General features: G+C 38.7%; 1 protein-coding gene across 8 annotated transcripts in view; it reads left to right on the forward strand.

Annotated features, from left to right (window-relative positions):
• The first annotated feature begins 1578 nt into the window (after positions 1 to 1578).
• RBM26 (RNA binding motif protein 26) overlaps positions 1579 to 19286 on the forward strand; it is a 51390-nt gene continuing 33682 nt past the window's right edge. For 4 of the 8 annotated variants that reach the window (XM_023923246.2, XM_023923493.2, XM_023923370.2 and 1 more), the window contains exons 1-6: positions 1579 to 2031; positions 12489 to 12607; positions 13304 to 13440; positions 14348 to 14436; positions 15018 to 15256; positions 17081 to 17341. In XM_023923246.2, coding sequence (XP_023779014.2) covers positions 1961 to 2031; positions 12489 to 12607; positions 13304 to 13440; positions 14348 to 14436; positions 15018 to 15256; positions 17081 to 17341 — 916 coding nt within the window. In that variant the 5' untranslated portion in view covers positions 1579 to 1960. The remainder of the gene's footprint in view (positions 2032 to 12488; positions 12608 to 13303; positions 13441 to 14347; positions 14437 to 15017; positions 15257 to 17080; positions 17342 to 19286) is intronic. The other 4 variants (XM_023923311.2, XM_086880913.1, XM_023923421.2 and 1 more) reach the window with 1 other exon arrangement.

Here is a 19286-nt window from a genome sequence, read left to right on the forward strand (position 1 = left end):
TGCAGAACGCCTAGCTCAGGAGCTCAGGTGGGATGCAGATCTTTCAGAAGCACAGATCAAGCTAACTGAGGGACATTGAGTGGGGACATTTTCTTTCAGTGCTTGCTTAACCCCAGGTACCAGAGAAAGTAGCACATATGTAACTCTTCATGGGAAGGTGCCACACCGGTGGGCACAGGTGTGCAGGGGGCAGTCCTATGTGCTCCCACCACCGCTGTCCATGGGGATGTCCAAGCAGCAGCGTGGGCTGGGCTCCCTGCCAGCGGCACCCTGAGGAGCTGGTTCCCCTCATGGAACTTTGCTGCCAACTCCCATGTTTTCAAACACATTTATTTTAGTCTCACCTCTTCTTTAAAAAATAAAAATAAATATATATATATATATATATATATTTTGATGCTTTTCCTTTTCCTGCCAGTTGCAAACATTTATGGCAGTTTGCATGTGGGGAGCCAAGGGAGTACCAGCTGTGCCTCCCTGCTTGTCCAGAGTGCGGTTCCTTATTGCAACAACTCCCAGCTTCCCAGGAAATTGCGGGGCTGCTCTCCGCTGGTGGGAGGCCGGAGACACGAGGCAACTGTGTCAGGCTGTGGGCTTATTACAATGAATAACCCCGAGCACCAGTACAGATTGAGGGTGACCTGCTGGAAAGAAGCTCTGCTGAGGAAGACCTGGAGGTCCTGGTGGACAACAAACTGTCCATGAGCCAGCAGTGTGCCCTGGTGGCCAAGAAGGCCAATGGTATTTTGGGGTGCATCAGGAAAAGCATTGCCAGTAGGTTGTGGGAGATGACTTTGCCCCTCTCCTCAGCCTTGAGTGTGTCTGAAGTGCTGTGTCTATTTCTGGGCTCCTCAGCACAAGAGAAACACGGAGCTCCTGGAGCAAGTCCAGGCGCTATGGAGATGATTAAGGGGCTTACACTTGTCTTACAAGGGAAGATTGAGGGAGCTGGGCCTGTGCAGTCTCAAGAAGAGACAACTGATAGGGGATCTCATCAATATCTTAAGAGAGAGCATCAAGAGCATGGAGCCAACTTCTGCCCAATGGTGCTGACAGGACAAGAAGAAATGGGCAGAAACTGATGCGCAGCAAGTTCCACCTGAATGTGAGGAAGAACTTCTTGACCGTGCAGGTGCCCCTGCACAAGAACAGATTGTCCAGAGAGGTTGTGCCCCTCAAACGCATTATTCAAGAACGATCTGGTAGCAACCCTATTCAGATGACTGGGCCAGGTGACCCAATGTAGCCCCTTCCAACCCCACCCGTTCTGTGATTCCGTGAGCACATTAGGTAAGGCTATCAGCGTTTCCAGGAAACAAAACAAGTACATGCGCCATTCAAACACCAGTCGAGAATACACAATGGTATTTCTTCTGGCCCTAGAGCACTGTTCCGTCCAGCCACAGTACCACCGACCGTGCGAGCTCCGAAGGCTTCCCGGGCCGCCTCACAGGCCGCCCGCCCCCGCACAGCAGGCTCCCCGTCCGGCCCCGCCTCCCGGCAGCCCCCGCGCGCCGCCCGGCCTCGCGAGACTTTGAGCTCTCGCGACAGCGGTGCGCCGCCATCTTACCCGCTCGCTCGGGTGCTCGCACTGTCGGGCGCTGCGGCTCAGGGCGGCGGGGGGGCCGCCCGTCCCGGACCGCGCCGCCGCCACACTCGGCCGCGCCGCCCTCCGGCGGGGGGAACCCGCGCAGCGCCCGGGACGCGCTCCCCAGCACAGGAGCGGCGAGAGCGGGGCCCGCGGGAAGCAGCCGCGGCTCGACTGGTTCCGCCCCCTCCGTGTCGCTGGGCCTTCGGCCCCTGCCGGGCGGCCTCTACCGAACCGGGAGGCGGCGGAGGGTGCGGGGAGGCGCGGCGGGAACCGGGGTGCCGGCCGGCGGGGCGGCGCGGACCCCGCCGCCGGGGCTGCTGCTACTGCTGTTGCTGCTGGCGGGGAGGCGGGGGGCCCGGGCCGCTCTGGATGGTGGTTAAAATGATCATAGAAAACTTCGAGGCGCTGAAATCCTGGCTCAGCAAAACCTTGGAGCCCATGTGAGTAGCCGCGACCCTTCCTGGTCCTCTCTCCCCCTCGAAATAAACGTTCCCCTTGCAGAAGATGGGGATCCGCAGGGGCGGGAAACGCGGGGCCGGCGAGTCCCGGGAGGGCATCCCAGGAGATGCCCTCTCAGCGCCCTTCTTCGCCGGCCGCCGTGTGTGAGGGGCTGCGTCGTTCTCCCGCTCTCCCGTCGTCGTTTTCGGCCGGGAGGTAGGACCATCTCCCTCCGGAGGATGCAGCTTCCCCCCCTAGCGACCGCGTTCCTCTTCCCTTTGTAGCCCAGGGAGAGCGGGAGACGCTGCGTGTGCAGCTCGCTGTTCCCCGCACTCGGCCCCCTGAGAGGCCACGATAATGAGCACGGCCCGCCGCCCTGTGCAGGGACCTTCTCCGAGAGAGCTCAGGTGCCCCTGGGACGTCTTGCGGGATCCTGGAATCTTCCCAGTAGCATTTTCTACAGACTCGTCGCACATCATTCTTGGTTATTTTGAGTATTTGACGCTCTCTGGTTTCTCCATCCCTAATAAAAATTGCAGCAGTAGAGAACTTGGGAGTAGGAGCCCCAGAAAATAATTTGCTTGTTTGTGTATCTGTTCGTGGCCTCTAAGCATAACATTCATATGAGTAAGTGGGGCTTTTTGGCAAATGTGTCTTCCTTCTTGAGTGGTATTCTAGTGGAACTGAAGTGTGAACTTAGTTTTAAAGGTTTATCTTTTGGAAATACGATCTCTATAGATGAAAGCATACACATTTCTTGTCATTCTGAACCACTATTTTAACATGTCTGAATTAAATTGCTGGAGTTTGATTTGAGTTAAATGAGCTAGAACTCCTGAATTCAGTCTGGCGTTAACTTCCACACTGAGGTGTTTGCCCACTGCAGGTTTTACTATTGAAGAGTTCAGATGGTGGGGCAGGCAAAATTTGCTTTATGGTTTCCATAGCCATTAGTTAAGTATATGTACGTACAGATATAATTTGTAGGGCTTATGCTGAAATAAGTTGAAAAAGTTAGAAAATGCTGGAACATTTTTAGGAGAGCTTTATTTGGGTTATTCTTTTGTTTGTTTGGGGCCTTTTTTTGAGGTGGTGGGGGGAGGTAGTGCTTCTCCTTTATTCCATAGGGTCTAATCCAGACCACACTGAAATAGATGAACTGAAAATTTACTTTCAGTGGACTTTGAATTAGACCTGCAGCAAATTGCACTGAGTCTCTTCGTTATGAAAGGTTTGATGTTTAAGATTTTTAATTTTGGGGAAAAAAGGGCATCATCTTGTAAAGTTGTAGTTTGGGGAAGGTGAATTACTTTTTCTGTTGGGTTAGTGTTCTGGGGTAATAGACTTACCTAGTTGTCTGCTACATGATGCTCACTATTAGTTTCTGGGTGCTTTCTTGTATGAACGTTTGGTTAATGGCAATCAGCAGTTTGATGTCAGTGTTTTAGAGTGTGCTGGTTAAGAGGCTTGGAACAGCTCAGGTTGGTCCATGTTTCTTTGTTTGAATGGTAAACCAATGAGCTCTCTTATCAGTAGTCAGCAGTTAAAGGGTGAAATTGAGATTTTCTGCTTTCGTGATCAGTGCAATTTTCTGCTTTTTTCACTAAGAGGACTGGCATGTATCTGTTAGGTTAAATGTGGTGTGTGAGCAGATCAAGTGTGCCTGCCGTTTTGGAAAACTGCGGAGTGCTAGGGAGATGCTGGTCTGGAGGATGAGTTCTCTGAATTTTTAGCTTTGAGAGGAAACAAACCAGCAGTGACTGTCGTTCAGTTTTCTTCAGTGTCCTGTGTAACTGCACTGTTGAATAGGTGTTAGAATTGGTGGAGATGTATTGTCCTTTCATAGCAGTCAAATACTCTTGGAGATGCTTTCGGTGTCAGCTATCTGAAGTGTGTGACTACAGCCATAGCTTCTGGCTGTATGAAAATTTCAGTGTGGAGCTATTTCTAAAGAAGTAACTGTTGCACTACTAGTGCGGTGATGTGCTGACTGCTGTGATCCTCTGGAGGTGTTGCTGTAGCCCAAAAATGGGTTTGACTTGTCTTTTCCTGTTAATGAAGCAAAAGTACCAAATGGTTTTTGTCTAGTGGCTGTTTCAGAAACCTTTAGTTGCAAGATACGTAGCTTGTCCTAACTACATTAAGAAAGATGCCACTGTATTATGTCATTATGGAGGTGGTGTCTTGGTGATTTTAAGAGGAGAGGTCCATTTAAGAAGAAACATAAATAAATGTTATACAAACACGTCTAGCTCTATATTTATGTGCTAGTTACTTAGAGCTGAGTAGTTAGAACATGCTGCACATTCCAAATTGCCTTTTCCAAGGGGCTAGCATTTTTTAATCAGGATGTGTAACTTATTCCAAAAGCCATAATGCATGTACTTCTGAAACATAATGCTTCAGAATTAAAATACAGCAATAGCCACAAAAATGGTCTCATTTTATCTTTAAAAGTTTTAAAAGTGCAGACTTATTAATATAATGAAACAAGTGTGTTATGTAATTATATGGACTGGACATGATTTGGTTGTTGGACTGCTTTCACATGGGGTTTGTGGAAAACACTGTTCATAGACAAGAATGTTTGAAAGAGACAGATGGTGGAGGATTTAAGATTTGGAATTTTTTGTAAGTGGTAGATTGTTGGGTAGGTTTGTTTGTTTTGGACTACTCTAATGCCTTTGGCAAAGCCTTGGTGATCATCCATACAAAAAGGCCTTATCTGAGTTTTGTCTTGTTGCAGTGAGGCAGAAACTGCAACAAGATGTTGCATGACTGGAGATGCTGCATGCTGGAGCATTTGCACAGTCCAGCTCCATTTGAGGGGTAATAGGTCTCCAGGAGCTTTCTACAGCTCTTCAAGAAAGAGCTCCGTTTTTTTTTTTTGTTTTGGTAATAACTCTTCGTGCAGCTCTGTGTGGTGTACAGAGACTTGCTAAATATACACACAGAATCATTGCAGATACAGCCATGCAAATGTAGTACCAGTACAAACAAAGTGGCAAGAGACTTTTTGTGTTGCTGCTACTCTGTGTTTGACTAGAATTATCTTGTACATTCAACTCCAGTCAGCTCTGTAAAGAAGGCATTTGTTACCAGTCATGCTCATTGCTTGCAGACAGCAGTGATCTAAGTTTCTAGTGTTACACACTTTCTTGTCTGTGGCATGGTTTCTGTCAAAAGTTGGAAAATAATGCTAAACTTGGAATATAACCGTATGCCTGTCACTTCTGATTTCTGTACTAACAAGGCATTCACTGAGCCTGTCAATTGTGATGGGTTTCTTTTCTGCAAGTCCATTCCAGATATGCTGTAAACTGTGTATATAGTCCTTGCTGGATATCAGGATCTGGCTTGGCAAAGTTCCAAGTAGGTATTTTTAATTTTTTTTTTCCCTTGAATTTGTTTGAATCTCTACCTTTGAAAAAAAAAAAATTGTCTAATGCTACACTCACAGTTTCACTTTTAAGACATTATAATGTTCTTTCCCTTGCCCTAATTCTCTACACTGGGAAGTTTCCTTGGTTTTAATTACTTTTTATAAAATAAATTAAATTGTAATATTCCTGTGGCCCGCTGAATTTTGCTTTCAATTTGATTAAGGCTTCCATATCTAATTTTTTTCCAGTTCACTGTATTTACATTTTTGTGAAGGTTTGTTCCTGTACTAAACCAAAGTTGAAAAAAAGATGAAATGCCTACAACAACATTTGTCCAGTATTTAGGCATACCTCATTGAAATGGAAAGGTATTTTGCATTGGTGAATGCTGTAAGTGAACGTGGTGTTGTAATGATTTACATGAGATGGAATAAAATGAAAATTGTTTAAAGAATATTTTGAGTATATTTATCATTGGAATATTTTTATGGCAAATGATCTGTATCCTCTGGTCTTATGCCCTCAATATTCTTTGTTTGTCAAGCTTTTCAGCCCTTGTGGCTTCACAGGTAGCTTAATGAGAAAAGGTAGTGAATAAAAAAAGTTTAACAATGGTGTAAGGATTATGCTAATAAGCCAGAATATTGAAAGAATAGAAATAAGTTAAAATGAAAACCCTTGTCACTCCTTTCATGTGGCACATCATCCTATTCATTACACTCATTGACCCACCATGAGATTTCTCTCGTTTTCCATGAAACTTCCTAAGCTCAGAAGCAATAAGCATTGCCCTTCATTTCACTTACTTTGTTAACACTTTGCATGAAGCTATTTGTAACTAAGATAAAGGTTTTATTTGTAACTGAGATAAATAAAGTACAAATGCACATCAGTGGTATGTAATTTTTAACACTAGTTATGTTTTACATCTGAAACTTGATAGTCTGTTCACCTGACATAGAGAGCTGCTGTATTTGAGAAATCAAGGTTCCTAGCTTAGAGTGCTGATACTGCTAAGCTTCTGTGTAAAAATATTACAGTAGTATTAAATGATTGGTATTATTAGATATACTTGAAAGCAGAAAATAAAAAGGAGAAAATTACTCCTGTTACAGGAAACCTTTTTTTTGTTTTTACAGTGAGTGTCGACAGTGAAGTAAAACCCCTTTGACTAGATTGCAAGTCACAGAGACACTGATGAGTTTTGCTTTCTGCATTGAATGTGTGTTGGAGAGCCAGCAAGCTGACAGCTGTTCTGCCTCATGAGAGCTGTCTTGAGTCTAGGGGTGGCATTCTAGGCTGCCAATTACTGGTTGCAGCTGTATGAACATGTCAGCTCTGTGTATCATAATAATTTAGAACTGATTTAATGGCATCACTAGCTTGAATAGCAGCTTTGGAGGCTGCAGCATTCCTCAATGTCTTTCTATTGCTTTAAGTGCTATTAAAGAGTTTATGGAAGTGAGTATCATAAGAGTGGTCCTTCTCAGCCACGATAATGTCTCAAGATAAAAGTTGGATCTTGCTGAATGAGTTTGTCATTCATTTCACTTACTGAACATCATAGCTTTTTATAGGATTTTTTTTTAGTAACAAACAGAGTGGTGCAACTGCCTGAATTAGGCTGGCTGCATGGCCCAGTATGCAGTGTACGTCTTTCTGCACCCACTCAGCCCTGAAAGTACAAAGCATTTCTCTCAGCTTTTAAACACAGCCATGTCCACCTTGGTTAATGTCAAGAACTGAGCAGTATTTTAGCAATCAGTCTTCAGGCAACAAAACTAGACTGATATTTAGGTTATTAACTCTCAGGATCAGAGCATGACAAATAGCATGCACCTACATGTTATTTCCTTTACAGCAACGCCATTTGTTGCCTGGAGGACTGCAGACATGCTTTTGAGGTTTCAGTGTGTTGTGGTAGTTTAAATTTGTCAAGTCACTAGTTTCAGGATTTGCAGCATCTTTTTGGTTTGTACATTAATTTTAAAACTGAAGAAAAAATCCTCTTGTGTTGTCTTTACATCTTAAAAAAGTAGTGTGTGCATACAGTGTAAGCTATGTATTAATAAAGGCTTCTGAACATACAGCCACGCCAGTAATGTGTTTTTGTGATCATCTTTAATTCTATTCCACATATACTGAATTTCTCAATTAAGGTTGATGTATGTAGTTGCCTGGTGATTGAAAAAGTGGGTTCTCAGAACACATTAATTAAAAAGATTGACTATTGGAAACAGGTTAAAAAGTGTTCAAAGAATTGCAAATTATTCAAATAAGAAGACTGTACAGAGAGGTGATTCAGCCAAATTACTTTTCTTTTTTTAAATATTATTTACAACAAAAAAATTAAGGCTTAAATTTACCCTGTTGGCTTCAGCTTTTCTGGTTTATCTTTATTTGAAATAGTAATTTCAAATAATAACTGCAGAACAAGATGAGATCAGAAACATGGGTTTTTGAACTTTACTGTGAGCTTTGTTAAACTGTTCTGTTATTGAGCAAAATATTTGATTGGGAATTGCTTTCCTTTTTGAAGCTTCTATCTGTTGCATAACAGTTGGAGTTATCTGTATAATTCTGTGAAGAACGTGTAAAGATCTAGCAAGAGAATTTTTTCATCTATGCCTATATATTCTATGCTGTTTAATTAAAGCAAGGTTACATGAGCAGTCTCCCTTGTTTAATAGAGAGGAGTAGGCACTGTATTTTCTGACTTAATACAGACTTGAAAAAAATATTACTAGAGGTAAAAACATTTAACATTGCTAGGAACAATGATATATATTCAGAAATTTGGTGTGAGAAAACATGCTATGGTGTTTAATGGTAGCACACTGCTGTGGAAATGAATTCAGATTACTTGTGCCAACTGGTGTTTGTTAAAAAAACACAAAAGTGAAAAGAGGAGGAGAAATTTTCGATTGCACGTCCGTATTACTGCATGCAGCACATGCTTACAGAATGTTGAGGGGGTAGAGATAGGGAAATCAGAGTTGAGAAAAGTTCTGCATGCTTCAGTAAATATGACCATATTTCTAGTAGCCAGGTGTTATCTAAAAATTAAGTTATGTATAAAGTTCTGTCACATTAGTAATGCACAGATTGTGTTTATGGTGAGGACTGATGTACGATATTATATTCAAATTTAGCTAAGGATTCAAACTTCTATTCAATAATTGAAAATGTATTTAATTCAGTGAGCTGTAGAAGCAAAATATAAATTTTTTGTTCATTTTAGAGCAACTTAGTGTATTTGAAATGTGTTGGTGGTACTCTAATTTTTCTGAGATACCAGTTAAGGATCTTTCTCTCTTATCTTTCAATCTTTGAGTATATAGCATGGTACATACATTGTTTGATAAATCCTTGTGCTATACGGTATATTTGCTGCTGATAGAATGGGTGCCTTTCCTGTCTTCTTTATTCTCACATTACTTGTTAACAAAACAAAGTCGATTATAAGAGCATAAAATGCAAGACAAAGGAGGTCTAGAAAAACTGACAAAGCTAGCTCAAAGTCGGTGAAAAATCCATGTATACACAACAAAGACACAGCAAGCATATTGCGTATTATTCGCACACAAAGGCTGCTATTCTCTTAAGAAAATACTGTTAAACTAGAGAACATAAGATCTTGTTTATTAGAAAAGTTCAAGGCCCCATAATCCAAACCAACAGATTTTGACTAAACCAGTGGATTGAGAATTTATACAGAACATTTCAAAATTAAGTTTGCGTGAAAGATGGGAAGGAATTGCTTTTTAAAAAAGCTCCCCCCAAACACAATAATTGAAGATCATGTCTAGAATTCTTGAAAGCTATAAAGAAACTTTCAGGCAGACTTTCTTTATAACTAGTTTTGTAAACTTTATTTTATACTTCATGAGATCAGTTGGTCCTCTTTTCTACCACTTGAGGTTGCTAGCAATTTAATTTTAGCATCATCTTAAAAAAAAAGCATTTTACAAGAGTTAGGAAAGCAATAAAAGATCAGATGATAAACTTGTTAAATCTGTTTAAGATACTATTTACAGAAATAGTAGTACTTTGCAGTAGTGTGAAGAAAATGGATTAATTGTTTGTGGGTTTTTCCAAGCTTTGGAGAACAGATACAGAAGAGTCCCTAAAAAAGGATGTCAGCCTCTGTCTGTGTAAAGATCATTTGCAGTTTAATTTAAAAAAAATTAAAAGCGCATAAAATCCTAATGCTGGTTTACAAAAGCATCTTCATCTCACTCTACCACAACACTCACTGTATTCATTAGTGTTTAACTAGTGTCAATTTGAAATAATTTGCTTTTAGTATTTTTTAAAAAAATATTATTTGTTAAGTAGCCAGAATTGAAATAATGTAAATTCTTATTGTTGCAGAAATTCCCCTGTACACAATGGATAATAATAATACTAGAATTCAGTACAGTTGTTTTGCATTGTTCATATGTGGCCATACAGGGTGACAAGTGTTGAAACAGGTGCATGAGTGCACAGCAGAAAGTGATTCTGTGTTTTGCAAATTAAAAGTATTTTTTCATTGAGAATATTTTCATAGGCATATCTTGGAGTTGGGTTGGTGAGTTCAGGTCCTGGGGCAGACAGGATTGCTAAGATTTCTGAAGTCATCATGGCAGAGAGAATGAAAGCGTTAACTGTTCATTATTTTTAAACATCCTCTGTTTGTTTGGATTTTGGGGTTTTGTTGGTTTTGTGGGTTTTTTTGGTTTGTTTTTTTTTGGGATAGTGTATGGTTTGTTACAGTATAGGCAGCTTTCCAGAGAAGATTTTCTGGTCTATATCCTGCTCATGAAAGGGGGATTGCTTTAAACTGAATATGTGGTTGTTGTATAGTCAATGCTGTAGGAGCTGAAGAATTAAAACACTGTAGTAGCTAAGAGCAGTAGATTTTTAACTTTTAGACTGACTTGGGGTTCCCCCCTACCTCCTATTAAATTTTGAGTGCATGTCATTTAAGTAACTTGTAGCAGATTTTGAACAGTGACAGCTAACTGTTTGTATTATCGAATGAGAAATAAATTTGCAGAAATTGACATCACAAAAAAGAAAAACTGAGGATAATCATGTGAAAATTTTCTGCTCCCTACCTGTCATGATGAAAACAGCACAATAATTTTCTATGGCACAATTCAGCTTGAAGCTGATAAAGTATTGATAAAGTGGAGTGCCATTGAAGTTGCATGAAGAAACAGTAAAAAAAAGTTAATTATTTGTAAATTCAGGGATTGAGAGGTTATGAAATTTTTGTCTTAGGGCCTGCTGAAGGCTGAGAGAGAGCCCTCATTACAACCTGTGATGAATATTGGTCAACACTGGGCTTTTAGATAATCTGCTTGGCTGATGTGCTCAGGTGCTTGCAGCATACTTCACTCACCGTTGGAGGTTGTGTCAGGTTGTGCAGTGACTTGGTGCTTGGATATTTTCTTCTGGGTTGTTAGACTTGAATGGAGCAAACTAGGTGTGAAAAATTTCTGAAGGATTTTCAGTCAGTGTGCAGTCTGGTTTTTAATTCACAGTATATATTTTCATTTTGTTAATTTAGTGTGCGTGGGTTCTTTTGCAATGTAGAGTGATTATGAACTCCCTTTTCCTTTCTCTGTAAATAAAACAGACTAGCATGGAATACAGTGATACGTCCACTAGCAACCCAAGTTTCTTTTTCAGCATTAAATTCTACTATTGCCTGCTTTCTAGAGGATGCTGGGTTATGTTTGAAGCTCTGACCTTTAACTTCAGGGCTCTGTGTGCTGGGCCCAGGCCATCCATAAGTGATGCTGACAGATCAGCTTCCTTTGCTTAGTGGCAATGTTTGCCCTGTCTGCATGGGGCATGTTGCTTGCTGTGCAGGAGATAAGCTTCTCTGGTGAGAGGAATTAGGTGGTGTGATAAGTTTGTTTAGGGATTTGGGTTCTTTTGCCCAGTGTCCAAAATAATGTTATTTCAATGATCAACATTTAGATTAGTAATTAAGCTTCATCATTTGTATCTTACAGCTTTTTTTCTTCTTGTCATTCTTTAAAACATGAGTACAAACTTTGATGACCACCCAAATAAGCTGTCTGTATCACATGACCAGTATGCACCCCTTGAACCCCTTATTTTGTGGGGCCTCAAGTCTTCCTTTGCTATGTGCTAAATAAGGAGATGAAGTTGTTTAAGACCAGTGTCTCACCAATTCATTAGTTGCTCTTTTTGAAACGTGGATAGTTTTGTGCAGTAGTCTCACTTGCTTTGGCAGGCTTTACTACACCATCACAAAGTTCATTGTAGGTTCCTATTTGTGAAACATTATAAAAAAAAATGCCATTTATATTAAATAATGTTCTACTGAATGTGGATACATGGCTTTCTTCAGTCTGAGTTCTTTGTTGCTGTGTATACAACCATCAACTTCTACATTGAGTTGCTCTGTATTTATAGCTTGAATTCTGAATTCAGATGTCAAATGGGTAATGATCCCCTAAATTTTCCTCCATTTTCAGTGTACCTCTTATGGAAGTGTTCGTTACAATATATGAATCTGGGCTTTTGAAACCAAGTTTGAAACTGAAAAAGTCAGTTTCATTTTTCATGGTGTTCATATGTAAGTAGTAATAAGAATGTTCAAAAGTGTATTTAGGAGAATACTCAAGGGTCTGACTTTTTTCTTTTGGTTTTGTTTTGTTTTTCATAGATCACTTCTACTGTATCACTGTATTAATTTGTAATTGGATAGACTGACTTTTCCCAGATAGCAGTTACTCAGTGTTACATTCAGAATTTGTGATTCCATCTTTGGGGAGTGAGGGAAGTGTTGTCTTGGTTCTTAGTACAAAACAGGCAGTTGAAGCTGTTTCTTATGAAATAGTTTGCTCTGATGTTCTCTGTATTGTTTGGAAATATTCTAGGCAGTTGTTCTCTTGAAAAGGAAAGTGATACTTAGAATGTTATGTATGTGGACTCTGTTTTGAAAAATGCACCTTAGTATTTTACAGTTGCTTTGGTAAGAAATGGTTTTACCTGTTTTAGACATTAATTTCTGTAATGTAATTGCTTTTTTTTTCTAACTAATCTATTTGCAGATGTGATGCAGATCCATCTGCCCTAGCTAAATATGTTCTGGCCTTGGTAAAGAAGGATAAAAGTGAAAAGGAACTGAAGGCATTGTGTGTTGATCAGCTGGATGTATTTCTTCAGAAAGGTATGGGCTTTGTCTTAATTATTAAGATTGAGTGAAAATTCTGTCTTGTTTAATTTATTCAAGCAATCATTTACCATAGAATTGGGCTTTGGTCTTTTTATTTGCTTTGTTACTTTGTAGAATGTAATTCCATTTTCATAAAGTAATTTTTAAAAGCCCAGGTGTATAGGTTAGTATGCATATATTAGTTATACTTTTTGTTAGTAATCACAGAGGCACAGAATCAGGGAATGGTTTGGGTTGAAAGGGACCATAAAGATCCTCTAGTTCCTGGGCAGGGGCACCTCACATTAGACCAGGTTTATCATAGCTTTGTCTGACCTGGTCTCAAGTGCTGCCATGGCTGGGGCATACACAACTTCCCTGGACAAGTATTGAACTTCTGTATATATATGCGAGAAATATTTTTCCAGATGCTTTATTAAGAGACATTAAATAATACAAGAATTGTAAACTTTTGTGAAACATTATTCATTACTGACACGTTTTTTGACTCTGTAAATGTAAATGTTTAAGATATAAATTAGGAATGCAGTATTTAAAGAAAATACTCTTTGTATTCTCGTTTTAACTTTTTGCTGAATGCTGGTTTTGGTTGTTTGTTTGGGTTTTTTGGGTTTATTTATTTATTAATTTGTAAAGCAAATGTTAATCATGGTTTTGTATAATGGATATTTGTATGCTCTATACTTTTAGAAACTCAGATATTTGTGGAAAAACTGTTTGATGCTGTGAATACAAAAAGCTACCTACCTCCACCAGAACAGCCATCATCAGGAAGCCTGAAAGTAGAATTTTTTCAGCACCCAGAAAAAGAGACAAAAAAAGAAGAGGTGGGCGTTGATTTAATTTACATACACATCTTTTTCCTCATTCATGTAATTTGCTTATGTGTTTAACTTCATAGTGTTTATTAGTAATAGTTATTAGGAATTTATTATAGCTTATATCAATAATAATTTTTATTTATTAATAATACTATTAATAATTACATTACAGCATTAAAATAAGTCAAAAGATTTGTGCTTGGCATGTTGAGTGCTACTGCCTGATTTTTCTAACACAAGTGGGTGTTTCAAAGGTAAACCAAAGTGGTTTTGCTGAGGCAAAGGTAAATGAAGTTATTGAGTAGTGTTGGAGCTGCAGTATAACTTATATTAGTTCTCTGGACCAAATTGCTGATGTAGTTGTGCTGCACTTTCATTCTCCATAAATCCAGGCTGCCATTCTAAATGGCAGTTCTCATTCCTTCATCTGCTTGATCCAGATAACATCCTTTTGTCACAAGTGTTTATGTTGCTCATTGAGCCAGAAGAGTTAAGTTTGTGCTTTGCAATAGCAGCCTGGGTTTGCCTGAGTGAAAGTGTTTTAAGTGTGAGCTGAACTAGATAACCTGCTGATGAAAAAAAGACTTTGCTGTCGGTTGTTGAATATCCATGCCTTCTCAAATCTTCCCAAAGCCTTAATGTGATTTTTTGTCTACCTACAGTAAAAGCAGCAGTATTTTCAGTGCAGCACTATAAGGATTATTTTGTTCTCTCTCAGACAGGCTTTGAATATTCTTAGAAGTAGAAATTAACGTATTATGAAGATTTTCTGATTGTGTTAGAGACTAAAATATTTGATTTCAGTGTTACTGCTGATTGCTCAGTGTTCAGAGTTTTTGGTTTTATTTGGTTATGCAGAAGTCTGCATTTTAGTGTATCATGTTTTGATCTAATATATATGCTTTGAATTCAGATAGTAAAAGAGGAAGAGCGAGAGAAGAAGTTCTCTAGAAGGTTAAATCACAGCCCTCCTCAGTCAAGTTCTCGCTACAGAGATACTAGGTAAAAAATTTTACTTACCAACCCTATCTATTCTATCAGTAAACAAATGAATTTGGATTTTTTACTGAATGAAATAGTTTGTTTCTGTGTTGTCATCTTATAAGCCTAAAAAGAAGACTTCTGTGGCTTGTACAAATATGTCGTGAAGTGGCAAGTGTGCGTCACTGTAACCGCATAACCTGTCTCAAGTTGTGCACAGCTATCATCCTTGGAGTTTTAAGAGTAATTCTGGTGTTAGATTTTGTGGTTTATATTGAAGTATTTATTCTGCTTGATATTGAGTTTGAATTTTGATTTAGAAGTGTTCCCTTCAGTAAGTCTTGGTGTTTCCAGCTTGGGAAATATGCAATATTGGGCAGAAAGAGAAATTGATATATGTTTTAAAATCTTAGGTATGGTAAAAATAAAATGAATAAGCAAAATTAATTTAAAAATCCTTCTGAGAAGAAAGGAGTAGGCATAAGTTACATAAAATTTGTAGTTCCTCCCTAGTTTGACATTCCTTAAATTTTTTAAGTAGTTAAGATTTCAAATTACGGCTTTATAATTCTTGTAATTAACCTCTAATATTTCATTTTTAGAAGTCGTGATGAAAGGAAAAAAGATGAACGTTCTCGGAAGAGGGATTATGACCGAAATCCTCCCAGAAGAGATTCCTATAGGGATCGATACAACAGACGGAGAGGGAGGAGTCGGAGCTACAGCAGGAGTCGAAGTAGGAGTTGGAGCAAAGAGAGGTTGCGGGACCGTGATCGAGACCGGAGCAGAAGCCGGAGCAGAACGCGAAGCAGAGGTACCAACAGTTGGTCTCTAAAATACGGTGAATGTTTTCTACAAAATCTAGAAACTAAACTTGAAAACTGTGTTCAAACTGTACTAGAATTTCCCCTATTGTTCTTGCTTCTTTATTCAAATTTAGCTTTGTTTTCTGTGGAAATGAGGCTTCTGTGATTGTGTTCTCAGTGCTTGTTTTCCTCTCTTACCCTCTTGTTCTTATTTAGTACCTTTGTATTGAGGTGACTATGCTGGCCACTTTAAAGCATTGTTGCAAGTGAGGCAGAAAAATAAAAGTTATTTCCATTTCATTAAGTTTTAGGAAACTCAGAGTATGGCTTAGGGAGATACAGAAATTAATACCCCTCTACAAAGGTGGAACTGGTAAAAATTGCTCGTTGGCAGTGAATGATGTGTCAAGCTGAACAGTATAGCTCAGTTCTTATGGTCTTGTCCCCTCTTTAGCATCATAGGTGAAGGGCTATTTGTTACAGTAAATATTTGCATTTGTGCACATATCTGTAGGACTTAAGGCTTCAGTACAGTAGTTTGTAGAATTAAACTTCTTTAAAAAGGGGGTTGCTTATTCAGCTTAAAAGAGTGGTTTTTTCCCCTCAATAGCTTTTAATGGTAAATTGTAAAAGAGTACTGAAAGTAATTTTGAATCTTTGTCCTGTCTTAGACAATGTACGGGTAAAAACAGTCTGGTAGAACTCTCCTGTGTATTATTTTTCTTTGTGTAAAACAGGCCTTGGTTACTCCGCCTTAAAACTAGAATGCAGATTTCTGAAAATAAAAGAGCAGATACTTTCCAAACGGGTTACTAACAAGAAAATTAAATAACATGCAGTAGTTTAACTAAAAGATTACAACATGACTAAGTCTTAATTTAAGGATTATTTACATAAACTGAAGTGACAGTACCTTATGGACAATATTGTATAGTGAAAGCTTTGTTTCTTTTTCTTAGAACATGAAAAAAACTTGTTTACCCATACTTATAACCTATCTTTAAGATATTTCATAATGTTCCTTTAATGTGTAGTTATTTAAGTCTATTAACTTATGTAATGAAATAACTATTCTGTCTTAATTGGCATATTTACTGCTTATTTGGTAGTAATACCTGAAAATTAAGAGAATAGTTTGTATGTATTCAGAATAAAAGGTCATTTTTCATGCTGTATCTACCCAGGAGTGTTCGACACCTGTCAAGCATTATTCTTTCACCTGTTATGGCAAGGCTTTGCATGCAATAAATACATGCATTTGCATGGAACAGAAAGCAAAGATCAGCAAAATGAAGATACAATAACATTGTCTTGAAACATTAAGGATTTGTAACTTTTATACTGTTTTCAAGGAATGGTTACCCTTTTCTTGCCATTGCATCCCTTTATTTAAAAAAACTTTCCATCTGAAGTTCTTACAATACATGCATCACTAAAGAAGATGTATACTGCCTGAAGTTAAATAGGGTATCTGCTCTACTGTGGATATAGCTGTTACTAAAATAGCCCAGGGTCTGACTATGTAGTTCACAGATTACTATTTTTCTGGTTAAACCTTTGGAATATAGAATCATGGAATAGTTGAGGTTAGAGGAGACCTCTGAAGATGGTATAGTCTAACACCCTTTATCAAAGAAAATAAACTATAGCAGGTTGCTTAGAACCAGCTGGGTTATTTATAACTCCAAGGGTGGAAGACTCTGCAAGCATTTTGGGCAACCTGTAAAACATTTCAATTTTTGTCAATGTATATTGAGTTGATGTGGAGTAAAGATACTTAAACAATAGTGGCTGCTTCTGGTGAAAAGGTTAATAAGAAATTATCCAATATAATTTTTATTTTTATTTTTTTGTTACAGAAAGGGATTTGGGAAAGCCAAAATATGACATGGATAGAACAGATCCATTAGAGAACAATTATACTCCTGTTTCTTCTGTGACAAATATTTCATCTGGCCACTACCCTGTCCCTACACTGAGCAGTACTATTACTGTTATTGCTCCTGCTCATCATGGAAATAACACTACTGAAAGTTGGTCAGAGTTCCATGAAGAGCAGCTGGACCACAACTCCTATGGAAGACCTCCGCTGCCAAAGAAACGCTGTAGAGATTATGATGGTAAGTACATTTTAATTTTTCAGTTGCTTCCTGCATCTGTGATTGTCCCCTTTCTGAAAAGATAGAGGTAATTCACCCTTCTTTTTCTGATCTTCTTTAGTAATGTGGGGTTTTACTACGCAATTCTTGAATGCAAATTTTGTACCTCTTCTTACTGACTTTAGACAGCTTGCTCTTTTAGTATTTGTATATTTTTTTTAACTTGCTAGGACTATTTTCTATAAATGAAATATAGTATATTAAGAAGTTATTAAAAAAAATCGAGTTTTACCCAGGTTTTCTGTCCTATGTCATGTTGCAACCAAATACTGTATTTGATGGTTTTGACAATGGTTAGCACCTTACTGATCTCATCCTATTTCATTCTCTCCTATGAGACAATTTTTAACTGCAAAGGTCTAGAGCTGAAACTTCACAGGCTCATGTTAGACCATAATTTCTTTCTGTGTAGGTGTTTCTTAAAGCATTCTAGGTTTTCACTTATCCCTGTCTTAAGCTTTCATTTTAAGTGTCTTTTGCCAAAATATTCACAAGAGGCTGCTGCAGCTGGCAGTGCCTTAAGTTCAGCCTGTCAGCCTGTGAGCTCAGGAGAGTTGAAATCTCCTTGTAAAGTCGCCCCTGAGGGATTTTGTTGTTATTATTGTGTACCACAGTGAGGAGTTAAACTTCTAGGCCAGTTTACATTTAGAGCTCTGATTAGATTTTTTTTTTTTAAGTAAAGAAAATAGAAAACTGAGCTTTCAAGTGTTGGCAGAGTTGTACTTAAGAAGAACAGCTTCGCCAGTGTACATCACAGTGATGCTGTGGAGGAAGTGGAGTTGTGAATGTGTAATTTTGTTAAGAAGTTTTCTCTCTTCAGTGATCACATGGTTCCATCATTCTGCTCTTCCTATCTGCACTTTCAAATTTTCAACTTTGCCCTCTGCTGAACTTCTGTTTTTGTTTAATATTTCAATTGAACATGTTCTATAACTATTCCTAAAGATGAGGTAATACATACTGCTTCCCCACATCATTTTTCGAGTAAATGGGCACTCTTTCTTCCTACCAGAAGGTGTTTCAGCCTTTTCCCTGTATTGCATTGACTGGTATTTTGGTGTTGTTTTTGTGGTCACTGTTGCTAAACAGATAATAGAATGATTTGGGCTAGAAGGGCCCTATAAAAGTCATCTAATCTAACATCCCTACAGTGAACATGGTCATCTTCAGAGAGATCTTGTTGCTCAGAGCCCAGTTCAACATGACCTTGAATGTTTCCAGGGATGGGACATCCACCACTTTTCTGGGCAACCTCTTCCACTATTTCACCACCCTCATTATAACACTTTCTTTTTCTTATATTTGCTTTGAATCTACAGTGTTTTAGTTTAAAACTATGACCCCTGGTTCTATAACTTCTGGTCCCACCAAAATGTTGGAAGTAGTTAAAGGCTGCAGTGAGTACTTAAATTCACTGCTCTGAGCCTTCTTTTCTCCAGTCTGAACAGCCTCAGCTCTCTCAGCCCTTCCTCATAAGAGAGGCTCTTCAGCCTTCTAGTAATTTTTGTGGCCCTCCTCTGACTAGCTTCTGTGTTTGACTTGTGGGTAAAAGAAAATAAGTGAACGTATATTCATTTTTATTTCTATATATTTAATATTTACAAATGCATCTGTTATATGTAAATAACAATATTTTTTTTTATATAATCACATTAAACTATGGCAAATGCTTATAATGCTTCCTGAAATAATTGCAAAAGAGGAAAAAAGTGAGTGAATTTGTTCATATTGGAATTTCAAAGTATTAACGTGTGACTTTTAACAGGACTTTCTCAATCCTAGTGTCTGCACTTTTTGCTTAGAAACAAATTGATTTTGTTAATGTGGTGACATCTACATTTCATTTTTTGCTTTCACCATTTGTTATAAATCACTGCAGAATTAGTTCTTCAAGTAGAATTGAATA

Source organism: Cyanistes caeruleus, chromosome 3, assembly GCF_971803275.1.
Source record: "Cyanistes caeruleus chromosome 3, bCyaCae1.hap1.1, whole genome shotgun sequence".
Lineage (NCBI taxonomy): Eukaryota > Metazoa > Chordata > Aves > Passeriformes > Paridae > Cyanistes > Cyanistes caeruleus.